A 27,982-nucleotide genomic window follows, 5' to 3' on the forward strand; every position below is an offset into this window, starting at 1 on the left:
TAGATCATGTTTTACAGTAGAACAGTAAGTTGAGAATTGTTAGATCAGTCTTTCCTTAACAGATTAAACTAAGGTTAACACCTTAACCTTTCATACTTAACTTTTGTATATCAAATATGGTCCTTTTTCAAAAGAAAAGGTATTGTTCTTCTGTCAAGACTAAGCTAATTTATTTGAGCAGAAGGCTGTTGAATTAACAGAAGAATGCTTTGGCAATTGTTGAACTTTTTACCTGTCTGCTCAGTGGCTCAGAACATCATTCCTTTAAGAGGGGCTAAATGAATAGGGTTAATCTGTAGGGAACTTGGTCTCTTTTGAGTTTGGAAAAACTTTGATCTTTTCTCTTCTCCAAACATGATGTATAGTCTGAAGTTTCTTTCCCTGCTGCTGGGTTCCTCTTGTTGCGGAATTGGCCACCATGGAGCCTTAAAGTTCTTCAATTAAAGAGATGTGGGACTTTTTTTAAAATAAAAAGAGGAGGACTTGTAACAGTTAGTGAACAGCAGAGGGAAAAGGGAGAACAGCCTTTTAAACAGCTTTTTCCCTCCATTGTTAGCCAGTCTGCAGGCAGCAAGGCATGGGTTGGAGCAGTATAGAAAAAAGACATGAATGCCCTACAGGTGGTCTGCTCACATAATCTACCCAATTTAAAGCATTTTCCTTTGCAGGACAATTGCATTACAAAACTCCCTTCTCTTTTACTCCTAATTGAAGCAAAGAACTATTATTATAAACTAAAAGTTTTTCTTTTTAAAAAAACCCTTTATTGCCGGGAAATTAATGACTAAATTCTGGTATGTTTTCAGAATTAGGATTCTGTAGACCATGAGAAGTAAAAGCTGCAATAGACACTACTTTGCTCCAGAAAGATATTTTTATGCATTCTGCTTATTTTCTGAGAGATTAGCAATAATTTAAAAGCAATTGGTTAGGTTGTGTCTTAGCAATGAAAAGATAGCCCCAGGTCCCTTATTAACCTGTCAATCAAGATAAGAGATGGACAGCTGCCCTACTAATGACATAGGCATCAATCATCATTGGTGGGAAAAACTTTGTCCCAGTGAGTTTTTGATTTGATTATGGTGTCCCCTTCAGGAGTTCCCATAACTAAACAGGAACTTCCACTTTTATAGTGTTAATTGAATCATAAGGGGGGGGGGGGGAGCCCAAAAGCCTGGCCCTGTTAACTCTGTGTACAGACAATACTTAAAGTGAAGTTATCTCCCTGTAAATATGAGCCACTTCAGACTTCTCGCCAGTGCTATTTGTGCAGCATTGTAGAAAAGCCTGTATTAGCATAAATAGTTAGTACATAGCTGAACAAGACTGTTACAGACCTGCCTTTTTCTTTAGGCGAGTCAGATTGTGGTTTTAAAAACATAATTCCTACACCATGTGCACCACATATAAAAATAATGGTGTTACCTGGCACTTAGGGGAAAAAAACCTCCATGTGGTTATGGAGAGAGTTTTTTCCTCCTAAGGAATGCTTAATAAAGTCACATATTTTAGCATCAGCTATTGCCAGATAAAATTTGGGCTCCTCTACCTCCACTCACCTCTAGAATGAAGGTTTGAAGAAACTTATTCTAAAGTATTATCACAAGAGTTATATCCGCATGTGGTTGCTGTAGCAGGACACCAAGTACTGCCATAAAAGCACTTTCAGCAAAAAAGCTGGAATGTGGTGGCTCTGTAGCTTGACATGCCTAGGCACCAGTTGAGGGAACCTCCTTTGATTATGCACACAAAGTTTAAAAAGCCAGAAAGACTTTGTAGTAGCTTACCAGCTACTTAATTGTTTGAGAAATAGCCTATTAACTAGTACAACCCTGAGTCCTCATACTGCCTCTTCAGCACAGGTACCATCTATTTCACTTAGTTATAACCAGTAAGTAATTTGCAAAATTGTCAGTATTAGTAGATATAAAGATTCACCTCATGGTCATAATAGCTGTGGGAAATTGTTGTCATTGCACCATTGGTCAGCTCTGACCCTAAGTGTGTTTGAAGCTAGAAAATCAAAACTCATGTTTGGGCTGGAGACTTTATATGCAACAATGGCTTTAGAAGAACAGAAGGAAGGCACTAGAAATACAAGAAAAGAGAAATCAAACTGTATTGTTTCTGGGGGAGGGATAGCTCAGTGGTTTGAGCATTGGCCTGCTAAACCCAGGGTTGTGAGTTCAGTCCTTGAGAGGGCCACTTAGGGATGTGGGGCAAAATCAGTACTTGGTCCTGCTAGTGAAGGCAGGGGGCTGGACTTGATGACCTTTCAAGGTCCCTTCCAGTTCTAGGAGATAGGATAGCTCCATTAATTCAACTAGACAATGACAAGTCATTCCACCACAATTCATCAGTGTTAAAAATCTGACTCAATTTCCAGCTCCAAATAAGCAATGGAATACTGTGAACTATTACAGAACAGTTTTAACATGTGATGACAATCTACCATATACCTAAAGTTACAAGAGTTACTAAAAAAATAGTCACAGTAGAAACACATGTAATGCAAATTTCTTAAAAATGGACTAAAACCATTTATCAGTAATTTATACTACAGCGCCACCTACTGGCCAAATTATAATAGATACATTGGTCACACAAGGATACAATTAATATGTTAATCATAGGCTGGTCTCTCTCTCTCTCTCTCTCTCTATATATATATATATAAACTGAGAGCTGATGCAAAGCTGTATTGTTTACAGTCTTTCTACATAACTGATTATGTGACAACATTTGAAAAGTTTGGTATCTCAAGGACAACCCCCAGGGAGTTAATAGGAGGATCTTATAGCTTAGTATCCAAGCTGAGTTGGGTAAATAGGAAGAACTGTGCTTACTTTATTTTCCCTCCCTCTCTATGGGCCAACGTACCTTTTAAACTTTCCTTCTCTTCCTGGACCCTTTTCCTTATATGGTCCTTCAAAAGGAAAATATGTGGGTTGTTATCCATAACGCACTAATGCCAATGCAGTGCTGTAGTTTTCTAAGGAACTAGCCTAGCTTCCTGTGGGCTTTTTAATGAGGCAGAACTTCACAGGTGTGCTAGAATATGCAAATGAATAACAACTCACAGTAGGGTTGGTTCCCTCAGAGCTATATGTTAGCCTTCTGACCCCTGCTTGACTTTTTCCCTGGCATGAGCAATGCCAGCAGCTGCCACAGGTGATTATAATGAGTTAGTGAAACTGGAATTTGGGTTGGCAGAAGGGTTTTCTGTATAACTATATTGAAAAAGTATAGATGTGGCTTTAAGACCCAGGCATTCTGGGAAACTTACCTTGGCCCATGCCATAACTCTCCCCCCCCACACACTTTATTTAAATAGTAACTACAAAAGCAAGAGATGCTTGAAAAGAGGTGTTGAGGATAGTGTGTGTCTGCGGGTGTTGTGGAATCTTCCTATGTAATACTTTAGAAAGCAAAGTATCATGGTGCTTTCTAACTCCTGAGTTCTTTGAATGTGCTTGACAAACGTTACCAACACCCTATGGAGAGAGGTAAGCAACATTGTGTTCATCTTTACATGGGGAAGGGAACTTAAGGCTGAAGGGCAAAGTCAAGTGTCTAAGCTCAGAGGAGATGTCCATGTCTGAGTTAGAGTAGGATTCTGAAGCTGGTAATCTGGGCCCCAGTGAAGTTTGTACCAAAACTCCTATTGATTTCAGTGGGGTCAGGCTACCACTGTCTTGCTTCCAAGGCTCATGCGCAGCCTGTCTTAATTTGTAAAAGCTCCAGAGTAGAAACAGGATGAGTATCTCAAGCCTGTGATGCATTTTCTGTAGTGTTTGGGTTGGGAAGAAAAGTAAGAGCTGATAGGAATGCCTCTGCTAGGGTCTTTCTGATAAGTTAATAACTGCAGTGCCAGGAGCCTAGAGACTGATGTAGGCTATACGCTCTGCCCAGTGTGAAGTAAATAAAAAGACAGAGATGTAGGACCTCAAGGAAAGCCAAAAAGTTGGGGAGTGAAGGCTGCTTCGGGCCAGGAGGAGGAAGTCCAGGCTTGTAGTAGAGGTTATTTGTTAAGGAAACAGACTCCTCCTGGGAATAGTGGGAGGAGGACAGAGGACAATTCTTACAAGATGGGTCTGTTTTCAATATGTTTAAATTACCAAACAGCTCTGTCTATCTAAGTTTTTATGAGCGTGCCCATCACTGTAGTGTATTGAACTCGTATGGCTGAGTGAAGTTGCCTTGAAGTAGGAACTGTGCAGTACATCACAGAAACTTTTTTTTTCACACTATCATAGTGTCTGGTATTTAAAATATGGAGTTATAATTTAATGTGATTTAGACTTGGGAAACTGCCTTAGAGACTACTTACTATCTCAGATCCAACACTGATTTGACCCTTCTGAAGGCTGGGATAATATCATTTTCATTCCTATAGGAGTTTAATCTATGGTCTTGGAGCACTTTACATGCACTAATGAATTAATTCTTGCAAAAGTCTCCATGGGATGCCAGCACAGGGAAGAGATTACCCTACATTCACATTCATTCTGTTGCAGGTCTGGGAATAGGACCCATGTTTCTTGACTCTGTGTCCTGTGCTTTAAGTGGTCTTCTTTCCTCCTTTCTCACACATGATTTAAGATCTTCTACCTTCAATAGCTCTAAATGCATCCACACTTTCTTAGCTATGACACCAAATCTACCAGTGGATCTGACAGCCTCTGCTAGCAACCAAACTGCTATCTTTAAACTTTACAACCACTGGGGCATAGGTCGGAGATGCATACATAATTCATTCTGAGATCTGGAGTGATTTGAGGAGGGTAATTAAAAGAGAAACAAAACAGCATATTGAATTGGTTTCTCTGGCTTCAGGAGTGAGAGAGAAAGGGGGGGAAATAGGGACACAGGATAGTACAGAACAAAGAGGAAAAGAAGAAATGAGAGAGGCTGTAAACTTTAGCCTAACAGTCCAACTTCAAAGTGTGTTGAGGCTCTCCAGTTACCACAAGGTGACTGGTTATCATTAATATGTTTCTTTAATCACCTTCACATGAAGGTGCACTGCATGGGTAATGTTAATCTGAAATAAAAAATGATTGGGAGAGCAACTGATTCTTCCGTTTCCCAAACAGCTGGTAAATCCTTATGAACAACTCTCAAATGAAAAATCCTTACAAATAAACTAGTGTCTGATGAAAATCAGTGTCCAGAACAAGTTTCCTTTGGCCTGCAGTGTGTGTATATGTGAACGGCAGGAAGATGGGCTCTGGCTTTTGTCTTACTGCTGTGTGTTAATAAGCAGCGAGGAGTGCCCTCAGCTGGCCTGAATAGTGAACTTCATCCTCTTTTTGCCTAACTGCGATGACTAGCAGTTGCAGATTTATGCTCCCATTCATCAAAGCCTGCACATACAATCATAGAAATGTAGGACTGGCAGGGACCTCAGTAGGTCATCTAGTCCAGTCCCCTGCACCGAGGCAGGACTAAGTATTATCTAGACCATTCCTGACAGGTGTTTGGCAGTTTTTAAGAACAGGTTAGACCAGTGGTTCTTAAACTTTTGTACTGGTGACCCCTTTCATAGCAAGCCTATGAGTGCAACCCCCCCCCCTTTACACATTAAAAACACATTTTAATATATTTAATACCATTATAAATGCTGGAGGCAAAGCGGGGATTGGGGTGGAGGCTGACAGCTCACAACCCCCATGTAATAACCTCCCGACCCCCTGAGGGGTCCCAATCCCCAGTTTGAGAACCCCAGGGTTAGACAACGACAGAGATTCCACAACCTCCCTAGGTAATTTTGTTCCAGTGCTTAACTACCCTGACAGGAAGTTTTTCCTAACATCTAACCTAAATTTCCCTTGCTGCAATTTAAGCCCATTACTTCTTGTCCTGTCCTTAGTGGCTAATGAGAACAACTTATCACCCTCCTCTTTGTAACAATTTTTTATGTACTTGAAAACTGTTATTATATCCCCTCTGTCTTTTCTTCTCCAGATGAAACAAACCCTACTTTTTCAATGTTTCCTCATAGCTCACATTTTCTAGACCTTTAATCATTTTTGTTGCTCTTCTCTGGACTTTATCTGGTCTGTGCATATCTTCCCCAAAGTGTGGTGCCTAGAACTGGACACAATACTCCAGTTGAGGCCTTATCAGTAATGAGTAGAGTAGAAGAATTACTTTTTGCATCTTCTTAACAACACTCCTGCTAATACATTCCAGAATGATGTTCTTTTCGTTAGTTTTTTGTGACCATATTACACTGATTCATATTTAGTTTGATCCACTATAACCCCCAATTCCTTTCTGCAGTATTCTTATTGAAGCAGTCATTTCCCATTTTGTATTTGTGCAATTGATTATTCCTTTCTAAGGGTAGTACTTTGCATTTGTACTTTGGATTTGGATTTCATTCTGTTTATTTCAGACCACTTCTCCAGTTTGTCAAGATCATTTTGAATTCTAATCCTGTCCTCCAAAGCACTTGCAACCCCTCCAAGTTTGGTATCATTTGCAAACATTATACGTGTAGTCTTTATGCCATTATCATCCTAGACTTGAGCAGGACTTAGGCAGACGCTTAAGCGTTTTGCTATATCAGGGCCGTAGGAAACATTTCTCATAATTACACTGTACGCCTGACACACTTTTGTCCTGTAACACTTGCATGGATAGAAATCCTTTCCATTACGACTACTTGCTAGTAGGTCATGGGTAGAAGTCCCCTCCAGAACCAGGGCTGGCTCCAGGCACCAGCCCACCAAGCTTGTGCTTGGGGCAGCACCTGGAGGGGGGCAGCGCGGTGCTCTGGCTCCAGCCGCCGGGGAGAGAGCGGAGCCCCGGCCGGGCTCGCCGCCCTCCTCCCGGCGCTCTGGCCGCCGGGGAGAGAGCGGAGCCCCGGCTGGGCTCGCTGCCCTCCTCCCGGCGCTCCGGCCACCAGCGGAGCCGCAGCGGGCTCGCCGCCCTCCCCACTGCACTCCGGCCGGTCGGGGAGATTGGTCCACGGCCCGGCTCGGCGACCTCCCCTGCCGCACTGGGGGGAAGGGGGCGGGCGCGGCAGGAGGCTTTTTTGCCTGGGGCGGCAAAAAAGCCAGAGCCGGCCCTGTCCAGAACTAACCACTTCTTCAGCCCCTGGCCCTACAAACACTTAAATATATGAATGACTTGTAGACAGTGGGACTACTTGCATGAGAAATGTAATGCTCAGGATCAGAGCTGTGAAGAGAAGCATTTATTCATGGGATTCTAACATATTCCTACATTTAGATAGACAAGCTCAGGCAGCTTGCTCCCTACTCAATGCTCCGAGGAGTGATAACCACAAGGTCCTTCACTTTCTCCAACTGACTTCACTACATGTCCTATTTCCTGCCAATTTCTCCCAGATTCTCTTGGCATCTTGTGTTCCATCTCTTTCCTTTCCTCATTTCCCAAGCAGTTTTTCCCCGCTTCCCATCTCTCTCCCCCTGCTGCTGGGGCTACACTTCCTTCCTCATCTATTTTCTCTTTATCCAAACTGCTGTGTGACGGGTTGGATCACAGAAACCCCCTTGGGAGCTGCCACCCAATGGGCAAAGACTACCCCGCTTTTGTTTTCCCTGCCAGCTCAGGACTCCAGCACCCTGTCTTGCTGAGCCAGACACTCCCGTCTGGCTCCTGACACAGACCCAGGGTCTGAATCACTTGTCCCAAAGCTGCAAGTTTACCTGAAAACAGCTCACAGTAGTGTGCTTGTCTTTAGCACTCAGATGCCCAACTCCCAATGGGGTCTAAACCCAGATAAATCCGTTTTACCCTGCATAAAGCTTATGCAGGGCAAACCCAGAAATTGTTCGCCCTCTATAACACTGATAGAGAGAGATGCACAGTTGTTTGCTCCCCCAGGTATTAATACATACTCTGAGTAAATTACTAAATAAAAAGTGATTTTATTAAATACAGACAGTAGGATTTAAGTGGTTCCAAGTAGTAACAGACAGAACAAAGTAAGTCACCAAGCAAAATAAAATAAAATGCGCAAATCTATGCCTAATCAAACTGAATACAGATAATCTCACCCTCAGAGATGCTTCAGTACGTTTTTTCTCAGACTGGACACCTTCCAGGCCTGGGCACAATTCTTTCCCCTGGTACAGCTCTTGTTGCAGCTCAGGTGATAGCTAGGGGATTCTTCATGACGGCTCCTCTCTCCTCTTTGTTCCCTTCCACCCCTTTATATATCTTTTGCATAAGGTGGGAACCCTTTGTCCCTCTGGGTTTCCACCCCCGCTCACTAGAAAAGCACCAGGTTAAAGATAGATTCCAGTTCAGGTGCCATGATCACATGTCACTGCAAGATTTCATTACTTAGGCCTGGTCTACACTATGACTTTAATTCGGATTTAGCAGCATTAAATCGAATTAACCCTGCACCCGTCCACACAACGAAGCCCTTTATTTCGAAATAAAGGGCTCTTAAAATCGATTTCTGTACTCCACCCTGACAAGCGGAGTAGCACCAAAATCGATTTTGTCATTTCGAATTAGGGTTAGTGTGACCGCAATTCGATGGTATTGGCCTCCGGGAGCTATCCCACAGTACACCATTGTGACCGCTCTGGACAGCTATCTGAACTTGGATGCACTGGTCAGGTAGACAGGAAAAGCCCTGCAAACATTTGAATTTCATTTCCTGTTTGCCCAGTGTGGAGAGCACAGGTAACCACAGATAGCTCATCAGCACAGGTAACCATGCAGGCCGATAATCGAAAAAGAGCACCAGCATGGACCGTACGGGAGGTACTGGATCTGATTGCTATATGGGGAGAAGATTCATGCTAGCAGAACTTTGTTCAAAAAGACGAAATGTCAAAACTTTTGAAAAAATCTCCAAGGGCATGATGGAGAGAGGCCACAATAGGGACTCAGATCAGTGCCGCGTGAAAGTCAAGGAGCTCAGACAAGCCTATCAAAAAACAAAGAAGGCAAACGGTCGCTCCGGGTCAGAGCCGCGGACATGCCGCTTCTACGCCGAGCTGCATGCAGTTCTAGGGGGGGCCGCCACCACTACCCCACCTCTGACCATGGATTCCGAGGCGGGGATAATCTCATCAGCTACACCTGAGGATTCTGCAGACGGGGAAGAGGAGGAGGACGAGCTTGCAAATAGCACCCAGCACTCCGTTCTCCCCAACAGCCAGGATCTTTTTCTCAGCCTGACTGAAGTACCCTCCCAACCCAGTATCCAAGACCACGACCCCATGGAAGGGACCTCAGGTGAGTTTACCTTTTAAAATATAAAACTTGTTTCAAAAGCAAGGGTTTTTAATGATTACTTTGCCCTGAGGACTTGGGATGCATTCACAGCCAGTACAGCTACTGGAAAAGTCTGTTAACGTGTCTGGGGATGGAGCGGAAATCCTCCAGGGACAGCTCCATGAAGCTCTCCTGGAGGTACTCCAAAAGCCTTGCCACAAGGTTTCTGTGCAGTGCAGCCTTATTCCGTCCTCCATGGTAGGACACTTGACCACGCCATGCTTGCAGCAAGTAATCTGGTATCATTGCATGACAAAGCGTGGCAGCGTATGGTCCCGGTGTTTGCTGGCATTCAAGCAACATCCGTTCTTTATCTCCCTGTGTAATCCTCAGGAGAGTGATATCGCTCATGGTAACCTGGTTGAAATACGGGAATTTAATTAAGGGGACAGAGGTGGCCGTTCCTACTGGGCTGTTTGCCTGTGGCTGAAAAGAAATCCTTCCCTGCAGTTAGCCAAGCGCGGGGGGGGGGAGGGGGAATTGGCCCAGAGCTTTTCTCATTTGGCTAGCAGGGATCTTCCCTGATACCAGCCATGCGGTGGGGGGAGGGATAAAGCGATCATCCAGAGAATTGGATGGAGGGATAAAGCGATCATCCAGAGAATTGGATCCAGAGAAGTGGTTAGTTTGTTTTCTGCTGCTGAAGGTTAACAGGAAAACCGCAACACTCAATGGGCTTTGCTTGGTATGTGTGAAAGGAGGGCGCAGAAGCCGAAAGACAATGGCTTACCATGGCCGCATGCAAGCCGAATTCTGTTACCCGGACCTGCGTCTGTGATCTCTAGCAGCAAAGCCACAGGCACTGAATATTAAGAGGCAAAATGCGACCTTGCACAGAAATCACATGTGCGATGTAATGTGAATAGTGTTGGTCACTGTGAAAGAGTATAAGCATTGTTCTGCAAAATGTATCTTTTTAAAAAATTCTCTCCTTTTTTCCCTCCCTCCAGCAGCTGCAAATTCTTCAAGCCTCCCTCCTCTGTCCCGAAGGCTATCACAGATAAGGTGTCGGAAAAAGAAGACGCGAGACTATATGTTTGCAGAAATCATGGAATCCACCCGCAGTGACAGAGCTCATCTGAATGAGTGGAAGGACATGGTTTCAAAGTATAGGAAAGAAGCCAGTGAACGTGAGGACATGAGGGACCAACGTGAGGAGAGAAGAGACGCTCGAGATGACAGGTGGTGGCAGGAAGATCAGAGGAGGCAGGATGCAATGCTGGGGCTGCTGCGTGAGCAAACAGAGATGCTCCGGCATCTGGTGGAGCTTCAGGAACGGCAGCAGGATAACAGAGTGCTGCTACAGCCCTGTATAACCCCCCTTCCCCCCACCATGTTCCATAGCCTCCTCACCCAGACATGTAAGAACACGGGCTGGGGGGGGGGAGGGAAGGCTCCATACACCTTCCCATTCCACCCCAGTGGACAGCCCAAGCAAAAGGCTGTCATTTTTTTTTAAACTTTTTTTAGTGGCCTTTTCCTTCCCGCCAATCCTCCTCCCAAACCCCACCCGGGTTCCCTCCCTCTTTTTATAATCTATTAATAAAGAATAAATTATTTTTAAATGATAGACTTTATTTGGTTTGAAAGCAAGCTGGGGGAAGGGGGAGGGTGGGTTCCTTACAGAGAATGAGTCAATAAAGGGGGCGGGTTTTCATGAAGGAGAAACAAACATATTTCACACTGTAGCCTGGCCAGTCATGAAACTGGTTTTCAAAGCTTCTCTGATGCACAGCGCTTCCTGGTGTGCTCTTCTAATCGCCCTGGTGCGTAATCAGCAGCCAGGCGATTTGCCTCAGCCTCCCACCCCGCCATAAAGGTCTCCCCCTTACTTTCACAGAGATTGTGGAGCACACAGCAAGCAGAAATAACAATGGGGAGATTGGTTTGGCTGAGGTCTGAGCGAGTCAGTAATGATCACCAGCGACCTTTTAAACGGCCAAATGCACATTCTACCACCATTCTGCACTTGCTCAGCCTGTAGTTGAACAGCTCCTGACTCCTGTCCAGGCTGCCTGTGTATGGATTCATGAGCCATGGCATTAAGGGGTAGGCTGGGTCCCCAAGAATAACTATTGGCATTTCAACATCCCCAACGGTTATTTTCTGGTCCGGAAAGTAAGTCCTAAACAGAGTAGTGTTCCTGAAGACACGAGCGTCATGAACCCTTCCCGGCCAGCCCACGTTGATGTTGGTGAAATGTCCCTTGTGATCCACAAGTGCTTGCAGCACCATTGAAAAGTACCCCTTGCAGTTTATGTACTGGGTACCCTGGTACTCCGGTGCCAAGATAGGGATATGGGTTCCATCTATCGCCCCACCACAGTTAGGGAACCCATTGCAGCAAAGCCATCCACTATGACCTGCACATTTCCCAGAGTCACTACCTTTCGTAGCAGCACCCGAGTGATTGCTTTGGCTACTTGCATCACAGCAGCCCCCACAGTAGATTTGCCCACTCCAAATTGATTCCCGACTGACCGGTAGCTGTCTGACGTTGCAAGCTTCCATAGGGTTATCGCCACTTGCTTCTCAACTGTGAGGGCTGCTCTCATCTTGGTATTCTGGCGTTTCAGGGCAGGGGACAGCAAGTCACAAAGTTCCATGAAAGTGCCCTTACGCATGCGAAAGTTCCGCAGCCACTGGGAATCATGCCAGTGCAACACTATGCGGTCCTACCAGTCTGTGCTTGTTTCCCTTGCCCAGAATTGGCGTTCCATGGATAGAACCTGCCCCATTAACAACATGATCTCAAAGCACCAGGGCCCACGGTTTGAGAGAATTCTGTGTCCGTGTCCGTGTCCATGTCCTCATCACGCTTGTCGCTGCGCTGCCACCGCCTCCTCGCCTCGTTTTTCTGGTCCTGGCTCAGCATAAACTCCACGAGAACGTGCGAGGTGTTTACAATGTTCATGACTGCTGTCTTGAGCTGAGCGGGCTCCATGCTTGCCGTGGAATGGAGTCTGCAGTGTTCACCCAGGAAAAAAGGCGTGAAATGGTTGTCTGCCGTCCGTTGCTTTCATGCAGGGAGGGAGGGAGGCTGTACCCAGAACCACCTGCGACAATGTTTTTTGTCCCATCAGGCACTGGGATCTCAACCCAGAATTCCAATGGGCAGGGGAAACTGCGGGAACTATGGGATAGCTATGGGATAGCTACCCACAGTGCAACGCTCCAGAAATCGACACTAGCCCTGGTACATGGACACACACCGCCGAATTAATGTGCTTAGTGTGGCCGCATACATTCGACTTTATACAATCTGTTTCCCAAATTCGAATTATATAAATTCGGATTAATCCCGTAGTGTAGACATACCCTTACTTGCCAGCACACACATATACAGGAAGACTCACAGGTAAACACAACCATCTGCAGACAATGGGAGTCATCAAGATTCCAAACCATCATTAATGGCCCACACTTTACATAATTACAATAGGCCCTCAGAGTTATGTTTTATATTTCTAGTTTTAGATACAAGAGTGGTACATTTCTACAAATAGGATGATCACACTCAGTAGATTATTAGCTTTGTAATGATACCTTACAAGAGACCTTTTGCATGAAGCATATCCCAGTTACGTTATATTCACTTATTACCATATTTTTTCTAAAACTATCCCAGTTACATTATATTCACTTATTATCATGTTTTTATAAAACCATATAGACTGCACAACGTCACATCTTCTATTTTCTCTTTATCCAAACTGCTGAACTCCAACAGTTTCAGACTCTCCTGGTTCCAGAGTTACACCCTTTCACCAGTTAAGTGGGCATCACCTGAGACATTTTGCTCACCATGAGTGAAATTCACATGGGTGCAGTGGGCCAGTACAAAGTCTGTGCACATCTAAATCCCCCCGAATGCTTGAGTCATGTATAGGCTTTGTGCTGGCCCTCTGTCACTCTATTTGAATAACAAAGGAGAATGTCAGAGTTACATATGTCTTTAGTAAAATATTTTTTCCAAGCAGAATTGAAATTTAGGGGCAAAAATGATAAAATTATTATTTCAGATCTAGGTTATCACAAAGTAGAGAATTGGGATATCTTACTTGAATACCTCCGAATTAAGTGATTGAGGTGGGGGGGAGAGAAGCATTACATTAGTTGTTCTTCCTTACAGGAACATGCAACCCCAAAGGCAAGTGAGTTACTAGCTGAATACCTTACACCTTTCACCATTGCAAGTGTAATAGTCCATCAATGTCATGCCCTAGTTTTGAACTCCAGTAAAAACTACAGAAATGGCTGCGTAACATTTTTACATACTTAGACCATAAAAGGCTTATTTGAAAAACTCAAAGTGTATAAAATATATCTTTAAACATTGCAGGCTCCTTCAGTTCCTCTAGAGAGCAGCAAATAGGCTTAAATAAATTATTAACATGAACCTGTCAAATACTCATGAAACAGAAAAACCTGGTATGGGAAGAGCTGCGTACACCCACTACCTTAATTATCAGAGGGTAACCATGTTAGTCTGGATCTGTAAAAAGTAACAAAGAGTCCTGTGGCACCTTATAGACTAACACACATATTGGAGCATAAGCTTTCGTGGGTGACGTTGATGCATCTGATGAAATGGGTATTCACCCACGAAAGCTTATGCTCCAATATATCTGTTAGTCTATAAGGTGCCACAGGACTCTTTGTTACTTTTTACTTTCATTATGTGCACTAGCTGGAGATAGACATGAAGCAGAGAATTCTGAGCAGTGGGACCTCTGGAGAAAAGCATTATAACCAAACTTTCTGGGAGTGCCTCTCTCTAATGGAAATATTTCACACATATAATTCCATATTATGGAAAAGTCTATTACTTCCACACTGGAAAGTCAAATTTTGGATAAATACAATATCTAGGGCCTCAGCCTGGGATTTGCCAAGCAACCTAAGGGAAGTAGGTCTCCCAGTGAGTAGGAACTGGATGCCTAACTCTCTTAGGTGCCTTGGAAAAGACCATCTTAATTTCCCAAAAGCCATTGAGGGAGATTTAATTGAGCTGAAGTGTATGCTATTGTAAATAGGAACTCTATTCTCTGTGTTGGTTCCAGAAAGAATTTGGCTATAGTCTTTCAAGATCCCACATGTTGTAGGAGGAAAGTTACTCCTTAGATGTCTTCCTATACACTGTTTTCTTCTTGACTTCTGATCAGAACATTGTGCTGGTAGGGAATCAAATGTAAAATCCTAAATCTGAACAAGGCTACTACCAGATTCAAAATATTGGTGAAGCATCAATGGCAGAGGAACCAACCAAATAAGAGGCAGGTGATTATTGCTTTTGTCCCTCCTAATGAAACCTGAGCCAATATTATTGACCAGGCATCATGAAATATGGTTTCAGTTGTAAAGCATTTGTTCAGTTGCTTGGAAAGAGGGTTTCTCTATCTAAGTATTTATATGGCCCTTATCTCTGTAGTCACCAGACATTTGAAGATATGGATTCTGTCCATCTTGAAATGGTAGAATACCCTCCAACTTGTTCAAGAACATCAGGTTGACCACCAATCTGTGGCAGTCTTTTCTTGACTACTAGGAAGATAGCCTGCAAATACGGAGTGATCTTTTCAACTTCATATTCATTTTGAGGGTCAGTCATAATATTTAGGCTGCAAGGTCTTTGTAAGGGTCGCTCATACTCCTGTCAGACCTACTGAAACAGGTAACTAACATGTGGTCAAACTCTAGGATTTTGGCTGGTAAGCTAAAGTATGGACAGTCCACCTTTGTGTTGTAGCAAAATGCTTTGGCCAGACAAACTCTGGATTCATTCCACAATGCATCCTTATCCACCTGGCTTCTGTCCTTAGGGATTTAATTTGACTACAGATGGAGTGTGGGGTGAAGCAGGTATAGAGCATTAAGATGGGAGGAGGATACTGGAGCCAGTAAGAGAATAATCTATCCGAGGCCTCAGAAACAGTGCTATGCTGACGTTTAGAGAGGTGGGGAGCAGTGGTGCCTAAAATTGCAGGGGCAGGAAGGCTACTCCTTGGAACATCCTCTTGAATGAGTCTCACAGTGTTTACTTCCTGCTTCAGCACACAGTGTTCTGTAAAGAGGAGAGGTATTACCTCCTACAGTGCTGGGTTGGGGAGACAGTAACAGGAGTCACTGCAGGAGCTTCTTTTGCTTGGTCAGTCCCGCCTGCCTTTCTCCACTATTATTATTGTTGTTTTAATACCAACAAAAGTTCAGCACTATACAAGACAGAAAATAAACAGTCTCTTGCCTGATGTGCTTAGAATCTCAAGGACTGAAGACATATCCACATCTACAAAAAGAAGAACAGGAGGACTTGTGGCACCTTAGAGACTAACAAATTTATTAGTTAGTTAGTTATTAATATCCACATCTGGCTTTCCCATTGTGTCACGTCCATTCCCCCCTCCAGTTATACATTCCCTTCCTGAGCATGTAGGAAGTGGGGGTTTTCAGGAGGCATGTGACATTCACCATCTTGATTGAGACCAGGTTTTCAGTAGGGAGAGCTTCCTAGTGTGGTTCTGATAAGGTCTCCATCCCTGAGCTACAGGAAACTTGTCTGCTGTCCCCTGATATTTTCATGCTGTGGAGAGCAGCAAAGAAGAGAAAAATGAAGCTCCTGATGCAGGGTTTTTTTATCTGTGGAGTTTTTCCAGGAGTAATTTACCAATGGACTTCAGCATCTGTGGGGAAAATCCTTACTGTGTGCTGTTTGGTAATACAGAGCCTTTGGTGTGTATATATATATATATATATATATATATATATATAGTATTATTTATTCTGTTGTTCCTCTGGCAAAGGGAGAGAAGTCGCTTGATTGAGACTTGGCTTACAGTATTTAGCTTACAGTATTTTTACATGTAACAATTCACAGTGTGACCGATTGTTAGTCAAAATACTTTGTGAAGGTGGATTTACCCTTATCCGTGCACTTCTAATTAGATAGCAATATATACCCTCTCAGTAGGAGGACTTCCTTGGGAATAAATTTGAATTTTGATTTGGGTCAAGGAGAAAAAAATACCTAAACAACATTCCTCAACCAGTGAGGATCTTGAACATAAAATGGGGAGGAAGGACAACATTACAATGATGAGACTATACAGTAGGGCAATGTGGGTGATTCCATTAAATTAGTATCTGTACTTTCAAAAAATTCACTATTTGTAGGTGAAGAGGTGGCTTGGAGAGTTCATTTGAGGTCTATGGGGCCACCACGGAAGAAACAGAGATAAGGGTGGGAGAAGGACATGAAGGGGTCATCATGGTGGTGGGAGGGGAAATTAAAATGGAATGTGTAGTATGGAGATGATCATATGGGTACAGGTATTATTAGTATAAAGATATAATCAATACATGGTTATCAGGCTCTTGTACTGCAAAACCCATTTTCCAGAATCTGTTTAATGGTACATGGTAGACAGAAGAAGAGTTTGTTATGATTTGGAACAGATGCTCCAGAACATTGTTAGCAGTTCAATTAAACATGAGATTATTACATTGTAAAACGACTTCTTTATTGCTTAGCAGGAGATCAGACTATCAAACATAGTGCAGAAGATAGAAATTAAAGAATAGCCTCCCATATTCCCCTCCCCTTTTTATTTTATACACTATATTTTGATGGTTAAATTATCCTAAAACAATATATGCACCAAATAACTAATCTATTCATAACAATCATTTTAAATGTATAATTTAATATCCCCTTTCTCTGATCAGATAATCATTGCAATAATTATCACACATGGGGAGACAATTTTAATAGTTTGCTATATTACATTAAGGAACTCTATACATCTGTTAACTCAAATTTTAATAACTTCCTGCTCTGAAGCTGGAGAGACGGAGGACAACTGCTACTATGGGTAATTACACATTTACCAGCCAATGATGTATGATCTCACTCATAAGAGAATAGGCAGTAGCAATTTTCTATTAAACTGGCGTGGGAAGGTAACCTCCAGCTAATGTTAGGATAAAAGGGGAGATGTTGAGCTTCCTGAGGAAAAAATAAAACAATTTGTCACCATACAATCTTAAGTCAACAGTAAGCTTCCCGTATTCTATAGCACATGGGACTGACCGATGAGCAACAAATACAGCTACTGTTCTACACCATGAAGTAAAACTAGAATATCAATTTGTTGCCGATGAGGTATTTCCCTTGTGACCTGGATCTCTTGCATTGTCTGAGTGCAAAATCCAAACTTCCCCAAAGTTTGAGGAGGACCATATCCTATATTCTAGTTTGGACCCATCTTTAGAAAACCTTACTTCTTTAGCAAAACCTAAGAAGGGATTTGAAGGAGAGGCAGAAAGCTTAGCATTTGGTCAGTGCTAGGTTCTTACGAACATAAAGGGACACTCTGAAATAAGTCCCAAAGGCAAGAGTAGCAGTAGATCTAGCTATTTCACTGTTCTATCTCTACAAGTTCCTACAATATTTGTCACAGCAGGGTCTGGTTTAATTTTCTGACCTCCAGATAGCCTAGGAAGGGTAGAAATGTTCTCAGTGGACTTGAACTCCTTCAGTACCTGACCTTAATATTCAGGGATCCTAAAAATCAATAAAAGATATCCTGTACCCTTTCTCCCACTAATATGGTTGAATACTTTTTTCTCCTTTTTAAACTGCTTTACTTTGCTGGCTCTTGTTTCTGTCATAGTTTGTACTCTATCAATCACCACTTCTAATCAGCTTCCAGCCATGCATGCATGTGACTGCAGCTGTGAGCAGTATAAACACCTAAAATCATCAATGGTCTTGGAGTTTTTAAATGAACAATTTATGATCTTTCCACATTTCCACCCTGTTCACTGAAACGGTTTGTTTTTAGAATGGTTTTGATGAGCCTGCTGTAACCTTTCTGCCAGGGGGAGCCAACAGCAACCAGGGCCAAGTTCAATATCTAGGGGTTCCTTTTCAACAATACAGCACAGAACTAGCTCGAACCTCCACCGAGTAACCTGGGGAAATTACACACCACCCCTGGATGCCTCTGAGAGGCAATACTTCCCCACTTGCAAGCACAGAGTCTCAGCAAAGAAACTTTTAATGAAAGGAGGGAAGTCACCTGACATTAGTTAGGGTAAATGCCACAAGCAGGATTCATAAACATAAAACTGTGAGCAGGACACCCACCGTAGAGTGCATGGGGCAGTGCCTTCTGCCTCATGTTCTACAACCAAAAATTCCTTTAATGTACTCCTCTCTGCTCCCTCACCATACCCCATTCACAGTGGTTGTCCTTGGTCAGTGAGGTTCAGGGTTCAGAGGTGCATCTGTGTGAGTTCACCTCCCACCTAGGGAAGAAAGCACCTTGCTTACTCCACTGTCTGAGCACTTGCTTTAGCTGTCCACCCTGCCAGCCGCGGTTCCTTGTTGCCTGGCTGCTCCACCAGCCGCCCATCAGTTACCTTCTGCTGCCATCTGCCTCTCTGCTGTGACTTCTGCAGATCAGTCTCTTAGTGAATTTAGCTCTCAGCAGACTGAGCAGAAACACTGCCCCACTACAAGTGATTTCAGTTCTTATTGAGTACTTGAAATAACAAAGGGTTCCTAATGAAGCCTATTTAGCTCTATCTTTGAACAGTGGGGAAGAACAGGTTAAACCAGACCAGGGACCTTTAGGGAGAGTCCACACCTCCTAGGTAGGAAACCTGTCCCCACCACTCTTACTTTCACAGGGGTCTGACATTTGAGCCCCTGGCTTAGCGAGTTCCTTTCAGCTGAAGATGACCCCTCAATCAGGACAAGCTCACAAGGGCGGCTCCAGGCACCAGCGCGCCAAGTGCGTGCCTGGGGCGGCAAGCTGCAGGGGGCGGCCTGCTGGTCGCTGTGATGGCAGCAGTCAGGCTGCCTTCAGCAGCATGCCTGCGGGAGGTCGGCCAGTCTTGCGGCTTCGGCGGCAATTCGGCGGTGGGTACACCGAAGGCGCAGGACCGGCAGACCTCCCGCAGGCATGCCGCCAAAGGCTGTCTCACTGCCGTGCTTGGGGTGGCAAAATACATAGAGCCGGCCCTGCAAGCTCAGCACAGTTCTGCTTCCCTTTACTCATACAATGAAGATAACACTGATAACATTTCACTACCCCTGCATTCAGTACTAAAGTGATTTCTAACCTAATACCAACCAAAACTGATCACTTGGAGCTACACAGCTCCTGTCTGCTAGATACCTATGCAGATAGGTGTGTTCATGTAAATACAGTTTGCTCCTGATGTCTCTCCCCATCCCAAACTAGGTGTCAGAGGAGAGCTAATTGAGATCCTATTTACACTGCTAAGCAGGGGACTACAATCCAATCACCCCCTTGCAACTGCACATTCCTGGCCCATGGTGAGGTAGGAGGAAGAATTCTGACCAGGAAGTGAGTGGGCATTGCTGGGAAGCATCAGTGGCATGGAGAGCTAGGAGCTTCAGAGAAGCTGAATGCAGAGATAAACCCCCAGGAACCCTACCCAGAGCTGTATGTGGAATGTTATAGCCAGACATTACAGCTAGCTGCAGGTCTCCATGGGACTGGGAATAATGGGGGAGCAGTAGCAACTGGGCAGGGAGCCAGTACAGAGGCGCCCCAATGAAAGAGACAGTACAAATTGATTCTGGCTTGGAAACCTGCAAGTTTGTATTTGCTTGAACAGAGACTGAACTGGAGAGAACACCCCAGACACTAGGCCTGGAGAGTTCTCCTAACCGTGAACTGATTTCCCCAGGGGCCCAAGAATCACTGTTGCCCACTTTGAACTGGAACTGTTGAAGCCTCTGTACCTAGAATATTTGCAACTTTTTCCTTTTCTTGCCAGCCCTAGTCAAATACCCTTTCACTTTAGCCAGTGTCTAAGTGGTTAATGGGATCCACCAGGACTAGCGCCTACAAGGCCTAGCTACTGAAGCACCTTCAGTGCTTGCCTCTGAGCTGCAGTACACCTGGCATGCTACAGGTACCTTAGAGGTGTGGTTTACTCCAGCACTGAGCAGCTATAACAATTAGAGTTTTTTAACACAACTGCGTCAGAAGTAAGCTTGAGTCAGGCAGCTCTTCCTGAGAGTGTATTGGCGGTTTTCAGAAGTTTATATTCACATTACACACACACACACACACACACACACACACACACACACACACAGCCAGAAAGTTCCAGTGCTCTCAACATGCAGTGAACTCCACATCCACTGTGTGTTTACGGAATTGGCCTCACACTATGGGGATTTGCAGGAGGCTAAAAACTGGGCAGCAGCCTGACCTGCAATTAAGGGATAGCATTATTAGTGTAGGTCAAAGTTTAGTAACTACAAACCACTGAGCAGGAGGAGGAAAAGGACTATTAACTTTATTATCCCTTTCAGACACAGTCAGGCTCTTTCTGATTTATGCTACAGACTCTAGTCATTTAAAAATAGATAGGTATAAAGACAAACAAGCAAGCTCTGGAGTTCTGCCACAGCATCTGCATTATTTATCCACCTGTCTATCCATGTATCAGTTTGAGAGATATACAAGATACATTCAACCCATGTTTGTTCCCTGCATTCCTTCTCACAGCTGATAAAATACAATGACTTACAAAAGGTTTCTTTGTCCTAATATTTTGTGATATTACAGCTTAATCAACACAGATCCCATTAAAAAGACTTCAGGGACTAGAGAGCTAAATATTTAATGCTTTTCTATCTATGATCAGTTTAATAATTAATGTGGTTCCTATCCAGGAAATGATAAAACACATCACCCTCACACATGAAAAGCTAAACAAGCTCAACTAATATAAAGAAAAATATTATGCTTGACTACAACAATAATGAAATGAATATATATCTGAAAAGAATAAGTTAGAAGCCACATCAGTATAAATCTATGGTCGTGTTTAGAAAGATATTCAATATCATATTCAATATCAAACATTCCAAACAGCAAAAGTTACGATCTTAATGACATCTGCCACAATGTGTTATTAAAGATTTCCATACAATCCTGTCATAGTCACAAGAAGTTCTGCTTCCTGCTCTTCATTCAGCCAGGGGGCTGTTTGTAAAATGATATTTTTATAGGCACAAAAATGGAATTTAACCGATACCGAGGTTTCCATTTGAAACTAGATGGTGTGAAATGTGTCATTCCAGGACAGTAAACACAATGCTCTGTCACGGCTCTTTATACCCATTCTGATTTTTTTGCTCTCAAGTAGCTAGCACTGCTACAACTTGATTGCCCAATAGAAGCTTTTAGCTCAACTGAAGAATAATGCCCTAAAAGCTTGCTCTGATCTACAGAAGAGTAAACCCCAAGATGGGACTTGACTTGGGGTCTCAAAGTCAGGGAAGCCTCTTTGGTGAAGGTTTGCTGTTGCCCATGTCTCAGCTGCCTGTATGGAATACGCTGCTGGTCACTTATACATAGGGGCACTTCATTACTGCCTTGATTAGCAGCAAGGCTTTCTGCTATACAGGGTTTATTGCTGTTACTGTTGAGGTTAGAGATGGCAGTTTGCTGGGACATGATCTTCTCTTCCCCCTGAAGTTCTTCTTCATCTTCAGAGTGAAGTGAGCAAGACGCTTCACTGGTATGACTGTCATGTGTCACTAGATGTTGATGGCCTCTGTCCTCTGGAGATGGTGGAGAATCCTCCAGCTTCTCAGCTGGAGGCAGAACTGAACTGTGCTCATCCTCTGCATGGAGACCTTCCATTGGTTTATTTTGTCCATTTCTTACTGCCATTCTTTGGATGGCAAAGGCTAGATCAACAAGGCTAAGCAGAAAAGAGAGGCCACTCACCCCCCAAATGAAAATCATCATGATGGATTTCTCAGTAGGCCTGGAGATGTAGCAATCAACCATGCTGGTACAAGGAGACTGGTAACAGGAAAAGCGTTTAGGAACAAAAAATCCGAAGAGATAATACTGTCCAGCTCCAAAGCTAGCCTCTGCCAGTGTTCTTAGAAAAAGATGAACAGTATATGCCCAAGAAAAATCAGGAATATTCAGAAGATCTGCCTTGCAGGATGGGCTAGTGACTGCAACATTTTTGCATGGTTCCTTCAAAGCTGTATGGCCAGCTAATGCCTTGATTCCTTCATATCTACATGGCAAATAATGTGCTGTCACAACATGCATGGCTACTTTGTGCAGAACATAGACATTGAACACAGCATAAGGTAGCAGAACAGACACCGTCTGAATGAGCCAGAATCGAAAGTGAGAGACAGGAGAGAAAATGTCATAGCACACATTAGAGCATCCTGGTTGCAAAGTATTGCAGATGAATCGTTCTTGTTCGTCTTGGTAGAGGGGGTATCCCGCTAACACTATCACCGCCATTCTCAGCAAGATTACTAATGTTAGCCAGATCTTTCCTACAGAGGAAGAAGAAATGGTGATAGACTCAAAGTACAGAAAATGAAATCTAGCAAGTAAGAGGCTCATAATGTAATCCTCCAGCATGTACAATATTTATGAACAAAAATCAATTGGAATCTTTCCATTGACTTCAGTGGGCTTTGGATCAGGTCCTTAATTCTACAGTCCTTACTCCATTAAAACCCTTAGTAATATCGAGGCAGGATCAAGCATTAATTTTTCTGAGTACTTCTCTTTTTATTTATTTTTTCATCAGACTTTATGCTTCTCAGGACCGGATCTTGTCTTTGTTAGACCTTTGCAAAGTAACATGTACACACAGACATTGCTCTATAAAGAATTAAATAATAATTTTAAAAAAAACCTTCTCCATGGCTGTGGAGCTCAGTTGGTTTGGGAAAAAAAAGGCAGTTAGAACATGCAAGCTTTTTTCAGTCTATCTTAGGAGTTTTTACTAATATATAAAATCTTTGGACAAACACTGACCACAGAAAAATTCAATCCCAATACTGGATATTTTGCAAAGGGAAAAAAAGCAAACCAAAAAATTAGGACTCGAAACGTTCACTGGAGTCGTTACTGAAACTCAGTACTACCTCTATACTGATCAATATATGCAGGTAGAGTTTGAAGCCAGGACATCCGGAGTTTCAGTCCTGGCTCTGCACTGACTACCTATGGTCTTTGGAATGTCATTTAATTTAATAATCTCTCTGCCTCAGTTTCACAATTTAAAGCAAAATAAGGGGGGAATTGAGTGATTAATATATACTTATCTACATTAACACAAGATAAAGGTTAAGGACTCAATTCTGCTTCCAGATAAATGCAATAGTAAAAACCTTTGACAAAAGTAGAAGCAGGAATGGGTCTGAATTAATTGTTGTACAGAGCCCTAGAAATCTAAAATACTGAGTGGTTCTCTCTGATATAAACACACATGGTTTTACGGGCAGAGAGTTGGTAAAATAGCCCCTGTAGGTATTTTTAAAAATAACTCTTTTTAAAAGCAAAATCCTAATAATTTTTCTGTAGAGTGTATGGCGTATACATACTTACAGTCTTAGACAATCGCCTCTCCTACTTGCCAAAAAGTTAAGTACTTTTTATAACATTTGGGTGACTCTTAAACATTTAAATGTTTGTAAAACATTGGGGGGGGTTATATTTTATTGGCATGCATTTGAGATGAGCTACATACCTCTCTTGTGGCCAGCAAGAGAGATTATACCAATAGAATAACAATAACACTACTCTCAGAAATGGTGAAACTAGGCATGAACATATAAACAACTTGGTAGCTCCATGAGGCTATGTCCTCACTACGGGGGGAGGGAAGGGTCGATTTAAGATACGCAAATTCAGCTACGCGAATAGCGTAGCTGAATTCGATGTATCCGAGCCGACTTACCCCACTGTGAGGACAGCAGCAAATTGACCTCTGCAGCTCCCCCATCGATAGTGCTTACTCCCACCTCCGCTGGTGGAGTACAAGCATCGATTTGGGGATCGATTGTCACGTCCTGACGAGACGCAATAATTCGATCCCCGAGAGATCGATTTCTACCCGCCGATTCAGGCGGGTAGTGTAGACGTAGCCTGAGACTGCAGAATAGGTGATCATATTGAAACCCTCCCACAACCAACTAAACAATATATTTCCTAACCAAAAACTATTTCTGATGGCATTCTTGGTGTTTTCAGTTGGCTATTCTGGTGGAGAAAAATGGCTATAATATGAAATTAAAAGTAGCCCTTAATGAATAATAGTCTGTACTTTTATTACACTTTTTATGCAAGGATCTCAATGTTTCAAAACCATTCATGAATTAAGCCTCTCAACACCCTGGGATGTGTTAGAGCCTCAGTTTTTAATTAGAATGTATACATGAGAGAGTTCTGCTTAAAAACCACTGGGTCTCTGTTAGGTTAGTACTATAGAGACAAGGTGGTGAGGTAATAACCAGAAACTTATATGCTCAAACTCTGTTCTTTTTTTTTTTAACATCTTAATGCAATTTTTAAATCTGTTCTCTTATTAGAGCAACTTCTTGGTGAGAGGGACAAGCTTTTTACAGACAACTCCGTGCATTGTTTTCCCTAAGGGCTCAGTTCTGCAGACTGTTACTACAGCTAGCCATTTCATTGAGAGTTAGCGGGATTACTTGCTGTAGTGAGCAATGCACTGTAATAAATATTTACAGGACTGAGCTATAAAGGCCAAAGTCCAAAAAAGTCAGTTGTCTTCCGTAGTCTTTGGATCTGGCCCTAAGTCACTCACTCAAAATTACACAGTGAATCAGTGACAAACTTAATAAAAAAAATAATAAAAAGTCATTGAGAAAATTAAAGTGCATTTTTAATATGCGCTTGAATGCTGTAAACTTTTAAACCCAACTATGAAAAGCAAGATTGCTTAATCTTTACTTCTCCCTGTATTATTTACTTCACTGTTGAAGCAGGCTATGTCATATAATGGAAAAATGTACTTTTTACACCTGCCTTGAGCTTTGAATGTTTCATTACAGCTCTCAGTAGAGCTGGGAGGAAACTTGGTGGGTAAGAATAGCCAGATTTGAAAGCCTCCCCCCAGCATTCATTTGTAACATTTAGAAAATATTCATAGCAGATGAAGTAGGAATCTATTATTTTTTTTAAATCAAACATCCACAGCTCTTATATCCCATAGCAAAACAACTAACTTTCTTGTGGGGGTGGGGGAGAGCGGAGAGTGGTAAGACTGATACCTGGAAATGAAAGCTGATGAACAGGGAAGAAACTTGGATGATTTGGGGGTACAAAATTCTAAAAGAAAGAGCACACCTTTTAAAGATACTTACCTACGAACGTAACATTGTAGTTGAGAGTGATAATCAAAAACCCCAGTGAGTCCCAGTGCTTCATCTTTGAACTAGTTCACTACACTTTCAGCTTCTGAAAGCTTAAGAAGGATTCTGGCATTTTCAAAGCAAATTAGACCTAGACAGAGAAGGAAGAAAATAAATATTTTGGGGGAAAATACCCAACCACTAACAACATTATTGATGAAGAATTATTTTGATGAAAGAGCTAAATAGGCCTGCTGACCTTTGCAAATTGGGAACAAACCCTTCCTAGGAAATACAGTTGATTTCACAAAAGTTCTAGCTTCACAGATCTATTTGCTGCACTTACCTCTGTGGTCCCTCTGTCCTGACAACTGCAAGTAGACAAAAGGCAACAGAAGTAATCTCAACCATTGTGGGCTATTCTTACCCTCCCGGGGCATTCCAGCCTCCTGGCATTGCTGGGATATTTCAGTGGCAAAAATCAGACATGAGTACAGGAAATAATAGAAGCCTCTCTGTTTTCCCCAAGGAGACTACAGATGAAAAATACAAGGGAAAGGGGATACAAAGGGACCAACATCCCTGTCTTCGGAAAGCATTTTCAGTTTAGCAACTCTTTACTAGGAGGCTATCCCAAAGTAATTTTATTAATAAAACACACCCTCTCGGAGAGGGCATCATGGTCTTGTCAATCACAGTTGCACCAAAAATTCCATAATTTGCCTTCAGCCTGACAGGAGAGCAATCTCTACCTTGCGGGGATATGGAGGATGAATGTGATGAAATCTTTAATATCATCTTGGAAAATAAAAATCTTCTGTTTAAAGTCATTTTCATTTGGATGAGTTCTTCCTGTCTGTTTTGCTATTTTACTGTTTTGCATAGTAGTCATCACTGGGAAGAGCCTAGTAGAAATTGCCTTAATTGACCACCTAAGCAGATATTTGTGATGTTTACTACATAAGAAGTAAGCCATGGCCTGAAGCATGTTAAGGCTAAACAGTACTTTTACAATCTGTTCTGAGTAATGGGCATAGCACCCCAAGAGCAAACCAAGAGGGAATTATGACTCTAAGCCCTTGTCTGCACTTGCGAAGCAGGCTTTTCCACATCGCAGTGTGTAGCTACACACAGCAATGAAAGGCTCCAGGACCAGAGGGGCAGCCAAGAAAGAAGCCAACAGTGGGGAGGCAGTGGGATACTATGCTTCTAAAAATAGCAGTGTAGACGTGGGAGGCCCTGTTTGGGTAGCTAGAGAGCCGTCAGGTATATACTCGAAGGTTCTGGAGTTTCTGCATTCTACTTGCCTGAGCAGTGCCTCACTATCTACACTGCTCTTTATACCTGTGCTAGATATATATGCAGTGTATGTACTATACACACTGTCAGACGTGTAGACATAGCCTGAGTCACCCCTAGCTCCAGAAAGAAAATAATCTACTACTGTTATAGAGCCAAGGCTCCTTCCACTCCTCACCCAGCATGGTGTGGTGGGGGTGGGAATAGTTGCCCCAGAATCTGCTTTTCCATTCCCCTCCACCCCATCTGTAACCACAATGTGTGCTGTGGTTGCAAGGGTAATTCACATCTGGGCCTTAAATTACTGGGTGGGAGGGGAGATTAAAGTAGTGTGTGTATGAATCTATTTAGTGGTGGTTCCACAGGCCTGAAGGCCTCTATTGAGCCATAGAACAGGCAGAAGTGTGAGCTTGTCAATGCAATCCTGCGAATGTATTTCTACCTGGACACCATCACTGCTAAGGGAGTAGAGATAGGCCAAGGTTTGTATGGACATCAGGAGTGAACTATTTGTAGGTTTGGCAGAATTAGATTTTTTTAATATTACTTTGATAATGTCAGTGATTACTTTTAATCGAACACTTGATTTTTATAGATTTAAAATTTCACAGGTGTAGGATATTATGGGGGGGGGCTCAGACAATGTGGGAGATCAGACAATTATTTACTAACAGTAGACATTGAGATTCAAAAAGTTAAAGCTTTATAACCATTAAAAAAAACAAATTGTCAACATGTCAAAATATACAAAGTAAATTTCCTTAAACCAGACGAAGAAATTCTCAAGCAGCATTTTCTTACTTTGCCGATCTGTAAATATCAATTAGCAGCTATAGAGATATTTTTTCATTGGCTTGTGTGAGTATAGTAAAATTGACATTTACCCATTTTACTGGAACTGTCAACAGAGAGTCAGTGCAAGTTGTGGCATAGCTGGGTTATGTGATGTGGATCCTGGTCCACTGGTAACTGGATAATTTCCCATTCTCCCCACCCCATATTCCCACAATATGTAACAATTCCAAAAACATTTTCTCTAGGCATTCTCTGAATTCAATGAGACCTAATCAGGAATGCTCAAGGCCTCAGACAGGACAGCAAGAGAATTATTTGCGTTAGTCTGCCTAAGACCAGGGAAATGTAAAAAACAGTGTACAGTGATGGAACTTCAAAAAAATAAAACAATGATGATTTACCTTAGTAAACATTTTTTAATCTGAAGTGATA

At 42.7% G+C, this 27,982-nt stretch overlaps 2 protein-coding genes across 3 annotated transcripts; one reads left to right on the forward strand and one right to left on the reverse strand.

Moving 5' to 3' along the window:
• Positions 1–248: 248 nt before the first annotated feature.
• On the forward strand, positions 249–10,748 carry LOC135981914 (uncharacterized). Its single transcript, XM_065586766.1, has 2 exons — positions 249–9,228; positions 10,218–10,748. Exons 1-2 carry the CDS (start codon positions 8,736–8,738, stop codon positions 10,724–10,726), a joined length of 1,002 nt encoding a protein of 333 aa, XP_065442838.1. The 5' UTR covers positions 249–8,735; the 3' UTR covers positions 10,727–10,748.
• A 5,394-nt stretch (positions 10,749–16,142) lies between these two features.
• Positions 16,143–25,999, reverse strand: GJD4 (gap junction protein delta 4). Of its 2 annotated transcripts, none has more exons than XM_024101005.3 (3): positions 25,803–25,999; positions 25,469–25,607; positions 16,143–22,624 (listed from the first exon to the last, which is right to left on the reverse strand). In XM_024101005.3, the coding sequence occupies exons 2-3, from the start codon at positions 25,530–25,532 to the stop codon at positions 21,426–21,428; spliced, it is 1,263 nt and encodes a 420-aa protein (XP_023956773.1). In that variant the 5' UTR covers positions 25,533–25,607; positions 25,803–25,999; the 3' UTR covers positions 16,143–21,425. The 2 variants fall into 2 exon arrangements, with proteins under 2 accessions (XP_023956773.1, XP_023956774.1); XM_024101006.3 differs by lacking the exon at positions 25,803–25,999 and adding an exon at positions 25,716–25,799.
• Between the last annotated feature and the right edge of the window lie 1,983 nt (positions 26,000–27,982).

Source organism: Chrysemys picta, chromosome 2 (genome assembly GCF_011386835.1).
Source record: "Chrysemys picta bellii isolate R12L10 chromosome 2, ASM1138683v2, whole genome shotgun sequence".
Classification (NCBI taxonomy): Eukaryota; Metazoa; Chordata; order Testudines; family Emydidae; genus Chrysemys; species Chrysemys picta.

Bases quoted from the DNA above. Each gene is read 5' to 3' on its own strand.
- GJD4 (XM_024101005.3), bottom strand. From the start codon at position 25,532: ATGAAGCACTGGGACTCACTGGGGTTTTTGATTATCACTCTCAACTAC. The intron at 22,625-25,468 runs GTAAGTATCTTT...CTTCCTCTGTAG, and splicing joins CTACAATGTTACGTTCGTAG to GAAAGATCTGGCTAACATTA.
- LOC135981914 (XM_065586766.1), top strand. From the start codon at position 8,736: ATGGACCGTACGGGAGGTACTGGATCTGATTGCTATATGGGGAGAAGA. The intron at 9,229-10,217 runs GTGAGTTTACCT...CCCTCCCTCCAG, and splicing joins CCCCATGGAAGGGACCTCAG to CAGCTGCAAATTCTTCAAGC.